The 17,848-nt window shown below is 29.5% G+C and overlaps 5 protein-coding genes across 13 annotated transcripts; 3 read left to right on the plus strand and 2 right to left on the minus strand.

Annotated features, from left to right (window-relative positions):
• The first annotated feature begins 904 nt into the window (after positions 1–904).
• Positions 905–3,906, plus strand: LOC122577927 (ubiquitin-conjugating enzyme E2 G1). Of its 3 annotated transcripts, none has more exons than XM_043749639.1 (6): positions 905–1,057; positions 2,087–2,189; positions 2,285–2,382; positions 2,465–2,643; positions 2,726–2,848; positions 2,945–3,906. In XM_043749639.1, the coding sequence occupies exons 1-5, from the start codon at positions 1,012–1,014 to the stop codon at positions 2,804–2,806; spliced, it is 507 nt and encodes a 168-aa protein (XP_043605574.1). In that variant the 5' UTR covers positions 905–1,011; the 3' UTR covers positions 2,807–2,848; positions 2,945–3,906. The 3 variants fall into 3 exon arrangements, with proteins under 3 accessions (XP_043605574.1, XP_043605575.1, XP_043605576.1); XM_043749640.1 differs by lacking the exon at positions 905–1,057 and adding an exon at positions 1,517–1,573; XM_043749641.1 differs by lacking the exon at positions 905–1,057 and adding an exon at positions 1,725–1,743.
• A 505-nt stretch (positions 3,907–4,411) lies between these two features.
• On the plus strand, positions 4,412–9,135 carry LOC122565977 (serine/threonine-protein kinase Chk2-like). Of its 2 annotated transcripts, XR_006316362.1 has the most exons (9): positions 4,412–5,234; positions 5,342–5,614; positions 5,705–5,961; positions 6,025–6,228; positions 6,309–6,482; positions 6,545–6,709; positions 6,791–7,034; positions 8,718–8,873; positions 8,995–9,135. XR_006316362.1 is itself a non-coding variant. In XM_043722607.1 (7 exons), exons 1-7 carry the CDS (start codon positions 5,090–5,092, stop codon positions 7,007–7,009), a joined length of 1,437 nt encoding a protein of 478 aa, XP_043578542.1. In that variant the 5' UTR covers positions 4,412–5,089; the 3' UTR covers positions 7,010–7,459. The 2 variants fall into 2 exon arrangements, 1 of the variants encoding a protein (XP_043578542.1); XM_043722607.1 differs by lacking the exons at positions 8,718–8,873; positions 8,995–9,135 and having other exon boundaries at positions 6,791–7,459.
• Positions 7,468–9,807, minus strand: LOC122565982 (succinate dehydrogenase [ubiquinone] iron-sulfur subunit, mitochondrial-like). Of its 2 annotated transcripts, XM_043722623.1 has the most exons (6): positions 9,701–9,807; positions 8,930–9,179; positions 8,519–8,775; positions 8,035–8,332; positions 7,821–7,943; positions 7,468–7,731 (listed from the first exon to the last, which is right to left on the minus strand). In XM_043722623.1, the coding sequence occupies exons 2-6, from the start codon at positions 9,134–9,136 to the stop codon at positions 7,594–7,596; spliced, it is 1,023 nt and encodes a 340-aa protein (XP_043578558.1). In that variant the 5' UTR covers positions 9,137–9,179; positions 9,701–9,807; the 3' UTR covers positions 7,468–7,593. The 2 variants fall into 2 exon arrangements, with proteins under 2 accessions (XP_043578558.1, XP_043578557.1); XM_043722622.1 differs by lacking the exon at positions 9,701–9,807 and having other exon boundaries at positions 8,930–9,683.
• A 119-nt stretch (positions 9,808–9,926) lies between these two features.
• LOC122565974 (trifunctional purine biosynthetic protein adenosine-3) lies at positions 9,927–15,300 on the plus strand. 4 transcript variants are annotated; one of them, XM_043722599.1, is made up of 18 exons: positions 9,927–10,194; positions 10,467–10,549; positions 10,610–10,699; positions 10,785–11,032; positions 11,103–11,302; positions 11,370–11,564; positions 11,658–11,788; positions 11,888–12,098; positions 12,187–12,322; positions 12,382–12,604; positions 12,727–12,921; positions 13,006–13,261; positions 13,342–13,545; positions 13,633–13,779; positions 13,849–14,117; positions 14,191–14,448; positions 14,523–14,722; positions 15,133–15,300. In XM_043722599.1, exons 2-17 carry the CDS (start codon positions 10,472–10,474, stop codon positions 14,706–14,708), a joined length of 3,027 nt encoding a protein of 1,008 aa, XP_043578534.1. In that variant the 5' UTR covers positions 9,927–10,194; positions 10,467–10,471; the 3' UTR covers positions 14,709–14,722; positions 15,133–15,300. The 4 variants fall into 4 exon arrangements, with proteins under 4 accessions (XP_043578534.1, XP_043578533.1, XP_043578535.1 ...); XM_043722598.1 differs by lacking the exon at positions 15,133–15,300 and having other exon boundaries at positions 14,523–14,801; XM_043722600.1 differs by lacking the exon at positions 15,133–15,300 and having other exon boundaries at positions 10,471–10,549; positions 14,523–14,801.
• LOC122565981 (dnaJ homolog subfamily C member 28) lies at positions 14,892–16,980 on the minus strand. 2 transcript variants are annotated; one of them, XM_043722621.1, is made up of 5 exons: positions 16,391–16,980; positions 15,981–16,112; positions 15,809–15,901; positions 15,368–15,721; positions 14,892–15,304 (listed from the first exon to the last, which is right to left on the minus strand). In XM_043722621.1, the coding sequence occupies exons 1-5, from the start codon at positions 16,496–16,498 to the stop codon at positions 14,909–14,911; spliced, it is 1,083 nt and encodes a 360-aa protein (XP_043578556.1). In that variant the 5' UTR covers positions 16,499–16,980; the 3' UTR covers positions 14,892–14,908. The 2 variants fall into 2 exon arrangements, with proteins under 2 accessions (XP_043578556.1, XP_043578555.1); XM_043722620.1 differs by having other exon boundaries at positions 14,892–15,319.
• Positions 16,981–17,848: the final 868 nt, after the last annotated feature.

Here is a 17,848-nt window from a genome sequence, read left to right on the forward strand (position 1 = left end):
TACGTACGAAAGTTTTATGTTGACAACGGTTGAAAAGCTGGTGCATTCCCTTTAGGAAAATTGATTTGTTCGATAGATTGAAAGAAATATAGAATAATTTACATTAAATATAATTTTATAATATGATATAATATGTAATCTATATAATGTACATAGCATAAAATTGTGTAAGATGGCACACCGTAACTTACGTATGTACTAATTAAATATTACATGTAAGTAATATGATTTAAAGATTATATTTATTTTAACTTCGACTATGAGACGTTTTACGTTAGTATCGGTTAATCGAAGGAACTTGTATAATCTAATTGTTTAAAGTTCTCCTCGCATACACCAATTCATCCTCTGCATTTCTAGTATTTTATCTGTTGACAAAAGGAAAACCAATTTTTACCTACTTTCTAAAGTATCGACCTCGAAGAAACCAGCGTTTCTTACGCCCTCTGCGATTTGCTACGGCGAATATAGGAATTATGTATATCATTGACCAAGGACTTTTAAGATCACAACAGCGACGAGTTCCTGCCCTTAATCAATGATTACATAATTTTAAGTCCAGGATGTCGCATTAAAATTTCGTTCCAATTCTAATCACTACAAGCGTTGCAATCTTATCCTACGCTGAATCGGTAACGTTGGGAATGATATTAAAATGGTAAGTGCACTCTGAAATCCCTAAAACGTGTGACCACAGACGAGCTCCTTAATCAATAGCGTGACACAAAAATACATCAGATGTTAGGTCCAATCTGTTCTTCGTTGACATTTTTATTATCTTTTAATTACTAGAAACTACTTATCGACAGCAAAAAGATTCGTAATATTTGTAAAATCTCCAACAGAATGCGTAGCTGTTTAATCAGACCGGCGCATAGGAAAGACGGAAGAACATATGTTTAAGCAGTAGCGCATGCGCAGTCATTGCTTCCGCGACGTACCTAGCCATCTTTCCAGTCAAGCAAAAGTGATTGTTTTCAGCTTTAGTCTTATTTAACGGAACTTTTATTAATGTCAGAGCCACAGTCCGCGCTTCTACTACGAAAACAATTAGCAGGTATCCAGCAAAACCAGTATAAGTGCTAAGTGTGATCGGTGCCTCAAATTCGAGCTGAACGAAAAGCCGGAACCGTTCTCATACCCCAAACTCGTGCGATCTCATCATCGTTGTGATTCGACCCTTGAGATTGGCTTTTGTGAACATTTTTTCTGTCGAAATATCACTTTCTCGAAACCTCTGTAACCTTATGTGAGCACCGATTAAGCCTTCCATAGTCTCACGATGGCCCTGCGCCTGATTAGGGCGTGAAAATCAATACGGCTACGGAACCGTAGTGTACCTCCCATGAATAACTTTAACCTAGCATTTAATATCGCGTTTACTAGTAGTTACATCCGTGTCGGGTCTAAATTTTCTTATGGACGATTTTCATGTACGACGAAGGCCGTTTACGCTGTTACCGAAAATAATTGCAGGCAACGTTATTTATAGCATTTCGCGCGTCACCGAATACAACGCGGTTTCGACTAAAAAAAAGACAGAGAAAACCATGCCGTGCAACGACCACCGAAGGTCAATCTTCGAACCATAACTACTGTATTACTTCTAAGGCAACGAATGAAACAATGAAATTCTTGAAAATTTGCTCCTACCATTTATCGTGATTTCATTCTTCTTTCTTAATTAATCTTTATCGTTGAATTTTACATGAAATATCATGTCACCTTTGTCTCGCTAACCCCGTGGGTATATGACGGTTACTTTGTGCGTTTCAATTTGACCTAACCTAAACAACACTGAATAACAAAAGTATCCTTTTGATTTATCCAGACCAATGTTTCTTTGTGTTGACGATTTTTTTTAATATTTTTATTATCGATTCAAAGTATGATCAATCGTATTTATTTTTGGACGGTTCTGTGCTTGCTGATTCAAGCATATTTCCAGTGTTTTAATATTATTTTATTGTTCCGCATTTTAAATATATGAAATTCTTATTAATCAAAAATATTTTTCAAGTTCAATTTCATGAAGAAATTATTTAAAAATACAAAATCTTGATTTAAATTTTCTTTTTTTCTATAGAATTAAATAAAAACCCAGTAGAAGGGTTTTCAGCAGGCCTCATAGACGACAATGACATATATCAGTGGGAAGTACTCATTATTGGACCTCCAGACACATTGTAGTAAGATACTAATTTGTTTATTTTATAATATATAATATCATATATACATATGTACATATCATACATATTTTTACAAATATTTTTTTACATTTTAGTGAAGGTGGGTTTTTCAAAGCACACTTACAGTTTCCAAAAGAGTATCCACTTAGGCCACCAAGAATGAAGTTCATAACAGAAATATGGCATCCAAACAGTAAGAATTTTTCTTTAACATTAAGATTTTTATATATATTATATAACAAAATAAAAATTGTAATGTAATTTTATATTTATAGTCGAAAAGAATGGTAATGTATGCATATCGATTTTACATGAACCTGGAGATGATAAGTGGGGCTATGAAAAAGCATCAGAACGGTGGTTACCAGTTCACACAGTTGAGACTATTCTCATAAGTGTTATTAGTATGCTTGCAGATCCTAATGATGAAAGTCCTGCTAATGTGGATGCTGCCGTAAGTAATATTCTGTATTGTACAAATTTAGATTACTATATCATTGCAACTGTTTTTACTGATATTAATTGCAACACTGTAGAAAGAGTGGAGGGAAAGTTATGCAGAATTCAAGAGAAAGGTGGCGAGGTGTGTCAGAAAAAGCCAAGAGGAGTGTTTGTAGGAGATGAACAATTATTCAAATGGAAAGACTTATTTAATTCTGGTAAGTTCTATAACGTTTTTACCAATTAAATTATTCAACAAAATAATATATAATAATGAGTGTGTTTGAATAAACTTTTTCCTTATTTCTCCCTAGGGAAGCCGTAAGCACTGTAAGAAAGAAACCGATGCTCAGCATTAAGCTAATGGACAACAGTGCCACTAAAAACGGATATAGCCTGACCCATTCTTAAGCAGAAAAAGGGAGGCAGAGTATGTGTGACAATAAAAGATAAAATCACACATCTCTATGAAGTTTATACCACCGCCACTGACGTACCATCCATTGATACGAAGAACATAAAGGAAATACACGCAGCTCACCTTTTACATAATAAACAACTAAAAAACTAATTTACACATATACATAATGCAAAAAAATTATCTGTACGATTATTACCTTAATATTGATAGTTATAAACTTAACTTCCCTGTTCCTCCTGCTCAAGAGTTAGCCCTACCCTTTATACCTAAAAGCCTGTAATTTAAAATGTTTACGTTTATTATTGAATAATAATTCCTTAGTGGCGTTTCGTATTTTCTTACTTTCGTAAATATACATAAATAAATTTTTGTAAAATCAAATACACGGTATATATATATATATATGTATATATACATATATATATATATATGCCACAATCGTTAAATGTAATGCCAGTAAAAAATGGAAACGAAATATATGTGAATCAATTGTGACATCGCGGCAAACATATGTCGATTAAGCTGTACAATCACGGCTATGTAAAAAAATGTGAAATTTCCGTTGAACCGTAAGTTGCCAAAATAACGAATTCTAATTAAAGTGATAATAATGCTAATCGCAATATTATTATTAGAAATATATCATTAATTACATCTGGTAAATTTACCATAAAATTTCGTACATGCTTACTGAAAACTATACATATTTCAACCAGTGCCAGTTTGTGAAGTGATTGTTAAGATTTACCTTTTTATTATATCTAAACTTGCGGTTCGAAGACATAAAAACATTCAAATTTTTTATCCGACTATATATAATTTCATACTGTCAATTAAATTCTACAATATGAAAAATGTTTATTGTATTCCTTGAACCTGCATTCTATTTATGTCATCTAATATGAAAAGATATTTTTATTATCTACCATTGAAGCAAATTACTTTTTTCTATACTGTGATTAATTATTTGCTTATGTGTAGTAAATAATAATACCTTATTTTTAATAGATTACAACTTATTTGATTTCATGGATTATCTTTTTTCTTCAATTTATTATTATTTTTATATCTTGTTTTATACAATAAAAATTTACATACGCATTGTTATTGTACATATTAACAATACTGAATTTTTAATTACCAAAAAGTTAATACTTATTTATAAGAACTACAAAATTAAATAACAAAGTAATGCACAATAGACAATTCAGAATATTATTTTAATAAAAAAATAACTGATAGAAAATATAGATAATACATTATAATTGTTTAATTACACATTTTTTAATGTCATAAATATTAATAATATAATTATCACTTTTTAATTGTATAAAAAATTATTGACATGCATTAGTATTTGACTTTAATATGTATTTACATGTACGTAATGTTCAATGAAAAATTCATTGGATGATTGAAAGTTTCTCTATGATTTTATGAATTATACGTGTAATCACAATACATTTATAATGTGTAAACACATTTATAATTCGATCTATAGAATGAATAAAGCACGTAAGTAAAAATTTCTGACAAAAAATTTGCAATAAAGGCGTTTATAGCTCCATTAATGCTAAAATATGTATACTGAATCTTAAAAATTAATTATACCTGATTATACATAAATAGACGTAGCAGATACCTAATTTATCGACATAAAAGATTCAAATTTCTACCTGCAAACTTACAATGTACTTCAAATTCATTGTCGGAGCCGCAGTTTCACGTGTTTGTTTATTTTGCGAGTTACGTTGTTACGTTATGGATTAATGCTGTGCAGTCGTAATTTAATTTTGTTGTACTTAATTCTCTAAAGAGAGTAATGAAATATTTTCAAAATTAATGTTTGTAAATTTCTGACATAAACTTAATATTGTTTTAAAACACCATTTTCTACAGAATTACGATCAAACACTAATATTATAATTGATTCTATTTATGTTTAATTCCTTCTTAATTTTATTATTTTTCATTATCTAAAATCTTGACGTAGTTTAAAAATATTTTTGGTTTGTATTGAACCAAGTAATTTATAACTATGAACGATGAACAAATTGTTTTGACATTACCTGCTACACAAAGTGTGGATGCAATATATTTGACTCCACAAGAGTCATCACAAGAGAAAACCACGACTGTATGGGGCAGATTATGTCCTATCAAATTACCTTTTAAGACAATGGGTAAGAATATATATTTATTTAATATTATGTATTATGTGCAAGTTTATATAATTTATAATATATGATATTTATTGTGTTACCTATGTTAATTCCATTTACTTTCATAGAAATGACCAAAGATGTTTATACTCTTGGTCGAGCAGAATCCTGTGATATTTGTGTTACTAGCAATGAATTAAAACCAAAATGGCTTAGCGTAATGAGTAAGATACACTTTAAAATAACTAGAGAATATATTGGTAATGGTAATGATGCCATAGTATATTTAGAAGACTTAAGCCAAAATGGAACTTTTGTTAATAAAAAAAAAATAGGCCGTGGGAATAAGATAATACTTGAAAGTAACGATATAATATCTTTAGCACAACCTATAGTCACTGGTAAATAAATTATACCTTATAATAAGCATGTATATATTATACATAAATCTCATATTTTATTTAAACTATATAATACAATATTTGCTACAGTTTATATATTCATGAGTACAACAGCATGTGAAAGCAACAATCTTCCTCCAGAACTCAGAGATAAATATACAATGTCATGTAAATTAGGATCTGGGGCATGTGGAGAAGTGAATATGGTATTTAATAAAATAGGTTGTCAAAAATTTGCTATGAAAACTATTATGAAAATAGGTGACACAACAAATGGACAAAAGCATCCTTTAAATGATCCTGAGAAAATTATGAATGAAGTCAAAATATTAAAAGCCTTGAAACATGTAAGTGAATATATAAATTGCTAAACTGATATAGAATGTATTAATATGTACTTTATTCTTTAGCCTTGCATAATTCGAATGGTAGAAATTGTAGATACCCCAAAAGCAGTATACATAGTTTTGGAATTAATGGAAGGTGGTGAACTTTTTGAAAGAATAAGAAGCAGGGGAAGATTATCAGAAAAACATGCAAAATTGATTTTTTATCAAGTTGTATTAGCTGTTAGTTATCTACATGATTGTGGTATAACTCATAGAGATTTGAAGGTATGCGTTTCTCTTAAATATCTGCGATATTTTGGTTTAAATATAAATAGTGAATAAATATTCTTTGGTCACATTTACAGCCAGAAAACATATTATTAGCTAACAATTCAGATGTTACATTAGCAAAAGTATCAGACTTTGGTTTATCAAAGTTAGTTGATGCACAAACTATGATGAAGACATTTTGTGGGACCCCTATGTATGTTGCACCTGAGATATTGTCTACTATTGGACGTGGTTCTTACACGAATCAAGTATGTATATGCAAAAAATATCTGGAAGAAATAAGATGTTTCATATTTTTTAATTTAACTAGGTTGATGTGTGGAGTTTGGGAGTAATATTGTATGCTTGTTTAAGTGGTTCAGTACCTTTTAATTGTTACGACAAGAATATGAGTTTGCAAGATCAAATAAAGTGTGGACGTTATGGCTTTCCTCCTTCCAAATTTGGACATATAACAAACAAAGCTATAGATCTGGTATAGTAATATTTGATTAAATATTATTGTAAGGTACACGAATAGAAATAATTCTATTTTCTAATAACGCAATCTTTTTAGATTAAGAGTATGATGACAGTAAATCCGAGAAAAAGGATTACAATCAAACAAGTTCTATTACATCCTTGGTTACAAGATCGTGAACTTCGAGAGACTGTTGATACCTTATTATCGAAAGAAAATGACGAAAACTTAGCGCCGCAAAGTATTTCCACTAATACTCAATACAAGAATGAACAGCATCAAAAGTTAATTAAAAGAGCGAGGTTACATCTATAATTATGTTACTTCCCTCTAGCTCTAGGTAATATCATTATTTCAAAAATCATTGATCTCTAATCTATTTGTTCTATTTATTATTTATCATATAAATTGACTAATTAGTTGACAAAAGTTAGTCCACATTTATACATAACATGAAAGACCAACTTCAATTATTTTCATTAGGTTAATAAAGAAGATCAAATTAAAATAGTTATATTTTAAATTGATTTAATTTTCAAATACACAGTTATAATATAAATAAAATTAATTTAATAATAAAATTAAAAATATAATAGAGAAACTTTGTAACTGATATGCACCAAAACATTGTACAAATAATAGTTATAAGAAATTATTTTCATGTTTTATATTTTTTTACGCTTGTAATTATTAAAAATTTATTAAATATATTCTTTTTTACTAAAATTTCCGTACGTGTTAATATAAAAAGAAATTTCATTTTCTCGTGAAATCTTATCTTGATAATTTTTCATTGGAAAACAAATAAAACCTTATATGTAATAAGAAATACCGGTTTATATACAATTACAAATCGTATCAAGAATAATGTTTCATTAATCATGTTTTCCTTTTTCCATCTATTCCTCTCTGCATTGGTACTGTTCTTCGCCGTTACATGGATTTGGAAGTGGAGTTTCCATGTCTGGCCGTTCCTTCTTTGTTAGTCCCGCTAACAATCGTTTTATTTGAGCTATTGCTTTTCCGGGATTTAAAGCCTTAAAAGAATTAGCCACATAATAATAATATATAAGTTATTAACAATATTTGAATTTCTACTCTTTATATAACGTTGTGCACTTCATACCTTCGGACAAGTTTTTGTACAATTGAAAATAGTATGGCATCGATATACGGAATAAAAATCACGTAATTTACTAAGTCTTTCTTTATGCCCCATGTCACGTGAATCTATTATCCACCTATAAGCCTGCACGATAAAAATATTTCATGGTGTATTGAATATTACGTATAGGACTTACGTATAGGACATTCTTTTCTGTAACGAATAATTCATGTACCTGCAGAAGAGTTGCAGGACCTAAAAACTTATCACCAAGCCACCAATACGGTGGACAAGAATAAGTACAACATCCACAGAGGATGCACTCGTATAAACCATTAAGTTTATCTCTATCTTTTGGACTTTGCAGGATTTGTCGTAAACCGAGAAAATTGTCTTCTCCGGGACGTTTTAAAAATGGTTCAATATGCTGGTATTGTTTCAGGAATTGTTCCATATCCGTCACTAAGTCTCTAATTACGTATGAGTGCGGTAAAGGATATATGACTATAGGTTTTGGCGATTCCTTCAATTTTCTAAGAATAAAAATATAGGATACTATACGGCTTTAGGATAGAAAAATATTATGAACTATTTACTTTACTTCATCTGACAATGAGTGTTACAATTTTTTGAATAATTATTATGATTCAGGCAGATATGAATAATGTATGCATACTATCATTATGAAACAACAAAAAAAGGTATTTTTCTCGCATTACGTGATGCAAGCCAAGGTATTAACACCATTTATATTCATCGAACAACTTCCGCAAATTCCTTCGCGACAGGATCTTCGATAGGATAACGTGGGATCATGTTCTGCTTTTATTAATGCCAATACATCTAATACCATGGTGCCGCATTTATTTAAATCCACACTGAATTGTTGCATGAAAGGTTTTACGTTTGGTTTTTCAGGATTCCAACGATATACTCGAACAGTCTGCAGTCTCGGCTTTTCCGGTACCTTCCGATCCTAAATATGGATTAATGATAAGAAGGAAGGAAATTTTATAATTCTATGCGTAATAAAATTTATGAAACGAAAAAAGAAATACAGAGGAAATGAAAAAGGTTTTTATTAATAAATATGAATTTTTAATATAACTGTAACATTTATGGTTGCTAACTTCTGGAGGTGTTTTGCATTCTTTCACAACGGCGATTTCGGCGTTAATTATGTTTTCTGTCTCAGATGGTTGCTTTTCTGCCTTTCCTGCACTGGACAAAAATCTATGGCTTGAAAAACGACTATTTTGACGCATGCCTCGTCGAAGAGATACAATTGTACAAAACCAAAATCGGCTCGCATGACTAATAATATTGAAGTTGAACATCGTACTTGTAGAAGTTTTATGAAAAACCTTTTATAAGTATCACCTGAGATTATAAAGGCATATTTCGTTTTTCTAATCTTTTTATCATTTTGTTTTGTAGTGACAGTGTAATTCTTAGTTAAAATAGAAACAAAATATCATCATTTGAAAGAACTTCATAGTTGTTCTTTGACGATTTGTTCACATTAAGAGAAAAAAATTATTATGTTATACACATAGTTTATATAATGCTGGATAATATAGAAATAATGAAATAAAAATAGTAGTATCATATGTTTTTGAATTAAAGTTAGATCCAATAAACACATGAATTGTATAAAAATTATAAGATTACAAGTATGCAACCACACAATTACAAATTCACAATAATTCGTGAAAACAAATGATAATATTTCATTGACGTACAACGTTTGATATGGATATGTGACGCCAAGGATTGTTGATTTTGCAGTACCGAATTTGTGATATAAAGTTATATTCATACATGGATGATCATTTATGCAATATTCATATGTTTTTATTTACTAAAAGTATAATTATTAAATAATAATATTATTAAAATACCTAATATTTGATCCTAAAATAATGAAAACAATATGTTTCATATTTTAAAGCAATAAATTCCATTTATTTGAACATTAATCTTTACTTATACTGTTGCTCAACATTTGTTCCGCGGCACAATATTTTAAGTATCTCGAGCTATTTTAAAAGGTCAGAAGTTATCGCTCGTTACACACGAGTTATAATGGATTAACCCCCGCAAAGAAGCAGTCTTCTTCCTGCGAATCAAGCTACAGCAATAAATATTCGTTAAAATTTTCATAGTTCTACAGATATAAGCAAGAACGATTAAACGTTTCAACTTTACTTGATTACCACCTGTTGCCTCAAGAAACACGTTATTGTTTAAGTAGTGGGAATCACATCAAATACAATTTTGAATCACGTGTATTAAATTAGGAAGCCAATAAAGCAATAGAAAGAGCTTTACTACATTCAGAGCTTAATATTCTTAAAAAAGTGCAAAAACTTCCCGAAAGATAATAAATACGGAGGTTATAAATTTATTGTATTATGTAGATAATTTATAATATCGAATAATATTGGTAATACTATCACGAAATGATCTTGTAATGGATTTATGAATATTTTGTTTTTATTTAATATATAGTAAATATTTATACATGATATGTATAATGTGGTATTATATACATATGTAAATATTATCATACAAAATTTGATAAGCTTATTTGTTTGTATATACTCTTATTATGTTACATCTTTTTACAATTCATTCATCATTAATATAAAATTTAATATTTTTTAGGCAGCATGCAGTATGCGGTTTTAGTTATTGGTAGTGGTGGTAGAGAACATGCTATTGCTTGGAAACTTTCACAATCTCCTTATGTAAGTGCCTTAAATATAATATATTATTATATAGGTAAATAAAATTAATAAAACTTCTAGGTAAATAAAATTTATGTTTCTCCTGGAAATAGTGGAATTTCATCAGTTGACAAAGTTTCTTTAGTTAAATTAAATGTTAAAGACAATAAGGTATATTTTTATTATTTTATGAATTGGACTATATAATTATATGAATGAATTAAATAAAATTATGCTAGGATTTTTTATCACATAGGAAGTAGCAACATGGAGCAAAGATAATAAAGTAAATTTGGTAATTATTGGTCCAGAAGAATATTTGGCTAATGGATTAGCAGATGAATTAAAGAATGCAGGTATTAATTGTTTTGGTCCACAAAAAGCAGCATCTAAAATTGAAGCGGATAAATACTGGGCAAAAGAATTCATGGATAAATGTCAAATTCCAACTGCAAGATGGAAGGGATTTGTAAATGCAGAAGAAGCAAAGAAATTTGTTAAAAGGTATATTAAAAAATTATATTTATAGGTAAATTTTAAGAAAAAGTATTAAATATATAATAATTTATTATAGTGCACCATTTCCAGCACTTGTAGTAAAAGCTTCAGGTTTAGCAGCTGGAAAAGGAGTCATAGTAGCAAAAGATAAAGAAGAAGCTTGTAAAGCTATAGATGAAATATTAACAAACAGAAAATTTGGGTCTGCTGGTGAATCAATAGTTGTAGAAGAATTATTAGAAGGAGAAGAAGTATCTGTACTTGCATTTACAGATGGTATAAAAACAATTTTTAATCATAATTATTGTAATTTTATTATGCAAAAACTTCCTTTTTTCTACAGGGAAAACTATTGTGCCAATGGCACCTGCACAAGATCATAAAAGAATATTTGATGGTGATACAGGACCAAATACTGGTGGTATGGGTGCTTATTGCCCATGTCCATTGTTAAACAAAGCAGATTACGAAGTAGTGAAAGCAGACATCTTACAAAAAGCTGTTGACGGTCTTAGACAAGAACAAATTTCATTTGTTGGTTTGTATAAGATACTAGAGCTATATTATAATTTATAATGCATTTTACAGAAACAATTTAATGTAAAAAAATTTATTATTTTTGAAAATATAGGTGTATTATACGCTGGATTAATGTTAACAAAAGAAGGACCAAAAGTTCTAGAATTTAACTGTAGATTTGGAGATCCTGAAACGCAAGTAGTGTTACCATTGTTGAAATCAGATTTATTTAATATTATGAAGGTTATTTTTTATTTTAATATGAGAAATTATAACTATGAATTAATAACTGCATGGATTAATGAACAAATTAGAGAATTAAGGTAATATTTATTGATATAGGCCTGTTGTGAGGGTTCTTTAGTTGAATCTGAAGTTATATGGGAAGAAAATCTGTTTGCTGTTGGTGTTATTTTAGCATCTCGAGGATATCCAGTATCATCATCAAAGGGTCAAGTTATAATAGGCGTCAATGATATTTCGCGTGAAACAAATCAGTTTGTTTTCCATAGTGGCACAAGTATCTCTTCTGAAGGAGAGTTATTAACTAACGGTATATTTTGTTGAACGGTATCTGGTTGTGTCAATTCGTATATAGATATATATATGAGTTTAGTAATATTTGTCTGTTTATTTATTAGGTGGAAGAGTTTTAATTACTGTAAGTTTAGCACCTTCATTGGCTTTGGCTGCTGCTAAAGCAACACGTGCCGCCCGAATCATATCATTTGAAGGAAAGCAATTTAGAACAGATATAGCACATAAAGGAATAGCAAGGTATCACATAATAAAAATTATATAGAAAAGAGAAAGATTTAATCAAGTAATATTACCAGATCTATATTGCACCATGGACAATTGACATATAAAAGTAGTGGTGTGGACATAGAAGCTGGAAATTCATTAGTTTCAGCTATTAAACCAACAACTTACTCGACACAACGTTTAGGTACAATGGGTTCGATTGGTAGTTTTGGTGGTTTATTTGACATAAAAGCTACTGGTTATAAAGATCCAATCTTAATATCTGGAACCGATGGTGTTGGAACTAAATTAAAGGTATATAGATATTTATAGGAAATTTAAAAGATTATATAATGTATAGACATTATATCTCTATAATGTATAAGCAATAATAATTCCAATGTAACAACAATATCTAAAATCTATCAATTTTGCAGATAGCGTTTGAATGCAAAAAACATAATACAGTGGGCATAGATTTAGTGGCTATGTGTGTAAATGATGTTCTTGCACATGGTGCTGAACCTTTATTCTTTCTGGATTATTTTGCTTGTGGTAAATTAAACGTTGATATAGCTAGCAATGTTATAAATGGAATAAGTGAAGGATGTAGAAAAGCTGGATGTTCATTAGTAAGAAAAAATAAGTGTACTTTTTAATCTTTTCCTCTAATATATCGATTAAGTAAGAATGTTATACGTAAATAATGGATCTAGATAGGCGGGGAAACAGCAGAAATGCCAGATATGTATTCCAACGAAGAATACGATTTAGCCGGTTTTGCTGTGGGAGTAGTTGAAAGAAATGATTTGCTTCCACGTGTAAATGACATAAAAGAAGGTGATATTGTAATTGGCCTATCATCAAGTGGTGTGCATAGTAATGGATTCAGTCTTGTTCGAAAAATTTTAAAATTAGCAAATAAAAAATATTCAGTTGTGGCACCTTTTTCTGAAAATAATCGTACAATCGGTATTTGTTTTGTTTCTTTATCTATGGTATTTTTCCTACTATAGAAAGAGAAGTTTATTTACATCTATTGTTCTTTAAAGGCGAAGAATTGTTAGAACCAACGAAAATTTACGTAAAAGGAGTAATTCCTGCTTTGCGCACGAATTTAGTAAAAGCATTTGCGCATATTACTGGAGGAGGTCTGACAGAAAACATCCCAAGAATTTTACCAAAAGATATGGGAGCAGTTTTGGATGCAAAGACGTGGATTATTCAACCAATTTTTGCTTGGTTGGCAACTGTAGGTAAGAAAACGCAAATATTATTCAAATTTTAACATATAAATTTATTTTATAGTTATATATTTTTTAAAATATCTATATATTTCATAGGAGAAGTTAATAAAGAAGAAATGTTAAGAACGTTTAATTGTGGCATTGGTGCTATCCTAATTTGTTCGGAAAGAGATAAAGACGAAGTGTTAAGTAAATTACAAATAGAAAATCCTAAGATTATTGGACATATAATTAATTGTAAAAGTAAGCTTCATTTAAAACTATTTTATCAAAAATACTTTTATTTATATTTATACACATTAAATATTACAGAAAATCACACCAGAATACATGTTAAAAATTTTGAGGAAGCATTAGAATTGAAAATGAGACAATACATACCAGATATAATTTCACAATTAAGTAAGCCTTTAAAAAAGGTGGGTGTTTTGATATCCGGTAGTGGAACCAATTTACAATCACTAATTGATGCAACTAAAGATCGATCTCAACATATTGGTGCAGAAATTGTTATAGTAATATCTAATAAACCAAATGTTGAAGGACTTAAACGAGCTGAAAAAGCTGGTATTAAGACGGTGGTAATTGTTGTTTTTAAAATTTTGTACATTTCTTTACCTTTCATCCATAAATCATTTCAATATGTGATCATAGGTTATTAAACATACGGATTATCCTAATCGAGACGCATTCGATGCAGCAATGAATGTTGAACTCAATACTTTTGGAGTTGAAATAGTCTGTCTTGCTGGTTTCATGCGCATTTTATCAGATAATTTCGTAAATCAATGGCGTGGTGCCTTAATAAATGTGCATCCTTCATTGTTACCATCATTTAAAGGTGCACATGCACATAGAGATGTTTTAGCAGCCGGAGTACGTGTTTCTGGATGTACAGTGCATTTCGTGAAAGTATGATATATGTTATATTAGAAATTTTTCTTTACATTAAAGAATTCTTTTGTATTATTAAAAATAATTTTCAGCCTGATATAGACTCTGGAGCAATCATTGAACAAGCAGCAGTACCTGTATTGCCACATGACACTATAGAAACTCTTCAAGAGCGAGTGAAGACAGTTGAACATTGTATCTTCCCACTAGCTCTAAAACATTTAGCTACGGGAAGGATACAGTTAAACGAAGATAATTCCATTACATGGAATTATTAAACTCGAGATATTGTGTAATTATTTTATGTATCATTTGATACATTTATATATAATATACATACATATTTTTTTAATTTATATACATATATTAAATTTTTTATCAATAGAACTAAATCAGTATAGAAGTATCAAATTTTTTTAAAAGAAATGTAGTAAAATAATCTAATACAATAAAACAGTATGTTTTCTATGATACTTTTTTATTTAAAAATTGAAAATATCATTCCAAATAAAGTGTCTTCCTCTTTGATAGGGGCATTAGAATCTACTTTTATTGAATTATCTATTTTAATTGCTTTTTGTGGTGGTGTTGAAAGCGCCTCGTTTGCAAGATCTTCTAATTTAGTATGAAGCATTTGTTTCTGAAGTATAGGTACTAATAAATTATACTTATCGATTTTACTATTTATTCGTTTTGTTTCAGACCTAAAATTTTCTACAATGTTCCTCCAAGTTTCTTCATCTGTGTAGTTTAATGGAAGATGTCCCACATTATTACGAGCGTTTATTAATTGTTTTCGCAAATGTTGTATTTCTTCTCTTATTTCTTTAGATAATTGTATCCATTCTGGAGTAAATCCATTTTCTATTAGTATCTGCAATTTAATATTCTGCATATAATTTATTGTAAATTTCTAATTTATATTAATTTATCATACCTCATTTAATTTGTAAGTAACAAAATCAACATATGGACTTCGAGTATTTGTATTTTCTTTCAATGGTTTACCCATGCCTGGTAGGTCTTTAAATTCACCTTTATTCATTGCTTCTTGAATTAAATCTTCTACTAAACGATCCATACCAAAACGTGTTTTAATATCTTTGGCACGTTGTTTATCCATTCCAACTAATGTATTACGTTCTTCAGCTTGCAATTTCTTTAATCTATGTTCTAATACATTGTCAACTGCCTTTTGAGCTCTTTCTATTGCATATAACTTCTGTCTTTTGCTATGTGTCCCAACCCCTACGTTATAAACTAAATAATGACGATGCTGTGGAGCTGTATGCTAAAACATGAATACATATATATATATATATATGTATACTAGATCAGGAAAAAGATAATATGTAATATATTAATGTTGCATATATACTTTAATATCAAATTCTTCTACTTCAGGTAAGTTTGTACTGTTTTCTTTATCTTTCATTCTTGCTTTACGAATCTGTCTATAAGCAGTTTCAATCTGTGAAAAATGATATTACATATGTATTAAAACTCGCAATATTAAATATTCTTTATTAGCAATACAAGATATCTCATACCTCAGAAAACTTGGCTGCATTAGCTTCTGATGTGCCACTGTCTGGATGGAATCTCTTTGCTTGATAAACAAATGCTAATCTTAGTGTCTCATCTTCACAATCTTCTGCAACTTCTAACGTTTGATACCATTTCTTGAAGTGCAATAAAGAGTATATAGATTATTTATGTCAAATAACATTTTAATTGAAGAGGTTCAATGTATATATATTTTACTAAACATATATATACATAATAATTATAATCATAGATAATTCTATACTTAAACAGAAATTTTTATTACAATTACATTGAAGAATGAATGTATTCATAAGGAATTTGAAAACACTAGTAAATGTCTGAATGTAATTTTCATACCAAAACACATAGGACTAATATTACATAGATGTAATAGAAAACATACGTTTTTTACCTTTATATCACGTTGATGTGTGAATCTTTTTATCTGCACAAATTCCCAATAAGGTACGCAGTATATGTGCTTAAATGATTTCTTGTTACACCGATTAAATTTTAACATGATTTTTAAAAAGTTAAATGTTATTATAATTTTGATATTTTGTTTTACGATTATATAACTTATCGTGTTATTGTAATATAGATTAACATATGAACTATTCTTTATGACAAATATTCAAAATAACCTACATGTTCATTCTAAAAAACAGTTATAAATTGTATGCCATGAATGACATTCTGCAAAAATGTACTTTTTCGTACGAATTAGATATTACGAACATATTAAAGACAATTTATTTGTCATAGAATCAACACAATTATTAAAAATCATATAAGAATGAACGTAACATTGACGTTTTAAAAACCTGTGTCATACACATATCAAGTATCACGTGATAAACAAACTCAGCTGTCCGTCATACAGTTATTTATTCATCTGCTTACTTCTATAACATAAAATAAAAAATTCTACAGAAATTTTTATACATATATTTTAATACAATAATTTGTACAACTCATAATTAACTTTTATGTTTCTATTAATATATTACAAATAAAAATTACAATATCTTCATTTCTACATTTAACAATAATTTTGATATAGCGCTATAAACTACATATATACAATGTAATGTTTATTAACTATTGGATTGACAACTAAGTGATTGCGTATTTTAAATAAGATGGAAAATTCAAAATTTTTGTTTAAAAATATAACTTTATTCAGTTAGGTATTGTCCATTTTTGTTGATGACCTTTTGCCATCTTTCAGGCAGTGTCATAATTCCATCTTCATAAAACTTCTGATCTTTGCCAGCAAAAAATTGAATTAAATGTGATTTTACATCATCAGCGTTATTAAAAATTGTACTATTTAAGGAGGCTTGCATGGAACGAAATAAATGGTAATCTGAAGGCGCAAGGTCAGGGCTATTTGGCGGATGTGACAACACATCCCAACCTAGTTCCAATAATTTACGAGTGACCAAAGATGTGTAGAGGTGTACATTATCATGCTGGAAAACGACACCCTTACAATTTGCCAATTCTGGCCGCATTTCTTGAACTGCATCGCTTAGTTTGGCAAGTTGTTGAACATACTCGTTTGAATAAATCGTTTGATTTTTTGGTAAAAGTTCAAGGTACAGAATACCTTTATAATCCCACCAAACTGACAGCATAATCTTTTCTTGGTGAATCTCAGCTTCTGGTGTCGCTTGGGCTGTATAAACTATCCACTTTTCGTCGCCAGTAATCAGTCGTTTCAGAAATGGATCAATTTCGTTGCGTCTCAGAAGCGAATCGCAGATGCTAATGCGTTGCATCAAATGAATTTCCTTAAACTGATGAGGGACCGATAAATCGAGTTTCTTGACATGGCCAAGCTGTTTTAATTTTTTTTGAATGCACG

The sequence above is a fragment of the Bombus pyrosoma genome, linkage group LG3, assembly GCF_014825855.1.
Source record: "Bombus pyrosoma isolate SC7728 linkage group LG3, ASM1482585v1, whole genome shotgun sequence".
In the NCBI taxonomy this organism is placed as follows: Eukaryota; Metazoa; Arthropoda; class Insecta; order Hymenoptera; family Apidae; genus Bombus; species Bombus pyrosoma.

Excerpts from the sequence above, each read along its gene's own strand:
- LOC122577927 (XM_043749639.1), top strand. The coding sequence starts at position 1,012 with ATGTCAGAGCCACAGTCCGCGCTTCTACTACGAAAACAATTAGCAG. Across the intron at positions 2,190-2,284 it reads GGACCTCCAGACACATTGTA|TGAAGGTGGGTTTTTCAAAG; the intron begins GTAAGATACTAA and ends TTTACATTTTAG. Across the intron at positions 2,383-2,464 it reads AGAAATATGGCATCCAAACA|TCGAAAAGAATGGTAATGTA; the intron begins GTAAGAATTTTT and ends TTATATTTATAG.
- LOC122565977 (XM_043722607.1), top strand. The coding sequence starts at position 5,090 with ATGAACGATGAACAAATTGTTTTGACATTACCTGCTACACAAAGTGTG. Across the intron at positions 5,615-5,704 it reads AGCACAACCTATAGTCACTG|TTTATATATTCATGAGTACA; the intron begins GTAAATAAATTA and ends TATTTGCTACAG. Across the intron at positions 6,483-6,544 it reads GTGGTTCTTACACGAATCAA|GTTGATGTGTGGAGTTTGGG; the intron begins GTATGTATATGC and ends TAATTTAACTAG.
- LOC122565982 (XM_043722623.1), bottom strand. The coding sequence starts at position 9,136 with ATGTTCAACTTCAATATTATTAGTCATGCGAGCCGATTTTGGTTTTGT. Across the intron at positions 8,776-8,929 it reads AATGCAAAACACCTCCAGAA|GATCGGAAGGTACCGGAAAA; the intron begins GTTAGCAACCAT and ends ATCCATATTTAG. Across the intron at positions 8,333-8,518 it reads AATACCTTGGCTTGCATCAC|AAAATTGAAGGAATCGCCAA; the intron begins GTAATGCGAGAA and ends TTTTATTCTTAG.
- LOC122565974 (XM_043722599.1), top strand. The coding sequence starts at position 10,472 with ATGCAGTATGCGGTTTTAGTTATTGGTAGTGGTGGTAGAGAACATGCT. Across the intron at positions 13,262-13,341 it reads TGAAAATAATCGTACAATCG|GCGAAGAATTGTTAGAACCA; the intron begins GTATTTGTTTTG and ends TGTTCTTTAAAG. Across the intron at positions 13,780-13,848 it reads ACATATAATTAATTGTAAAA|AAAATCACACCAGAATACAT; the intron begins GTAAGCTTCATT and ends TAAATATTACAG.
- LOC122565981 (XM_043722620.1), bottom strand. The coding sequence starts at position 16,498 with ATGTTAAAATTTAATCGGTGTAACAAGAAATCATTTAAGCACATATAC. Across the intron at positions 16,113-16,390 it reads CACATCAACGTGATATAAAG|AAATGGTATCAAACGTTAGA; the intron begins GTAAAAAACGTA and ends TTGCACTTCAAG. Across the intron at positions 15,902-15,980 it reads ATGCAGCCAAGTTTTCTGAG|ATTGAAACTGCTTATAGACA; the intron begins GTATGAGATATC and ends CATTTTTCACAG.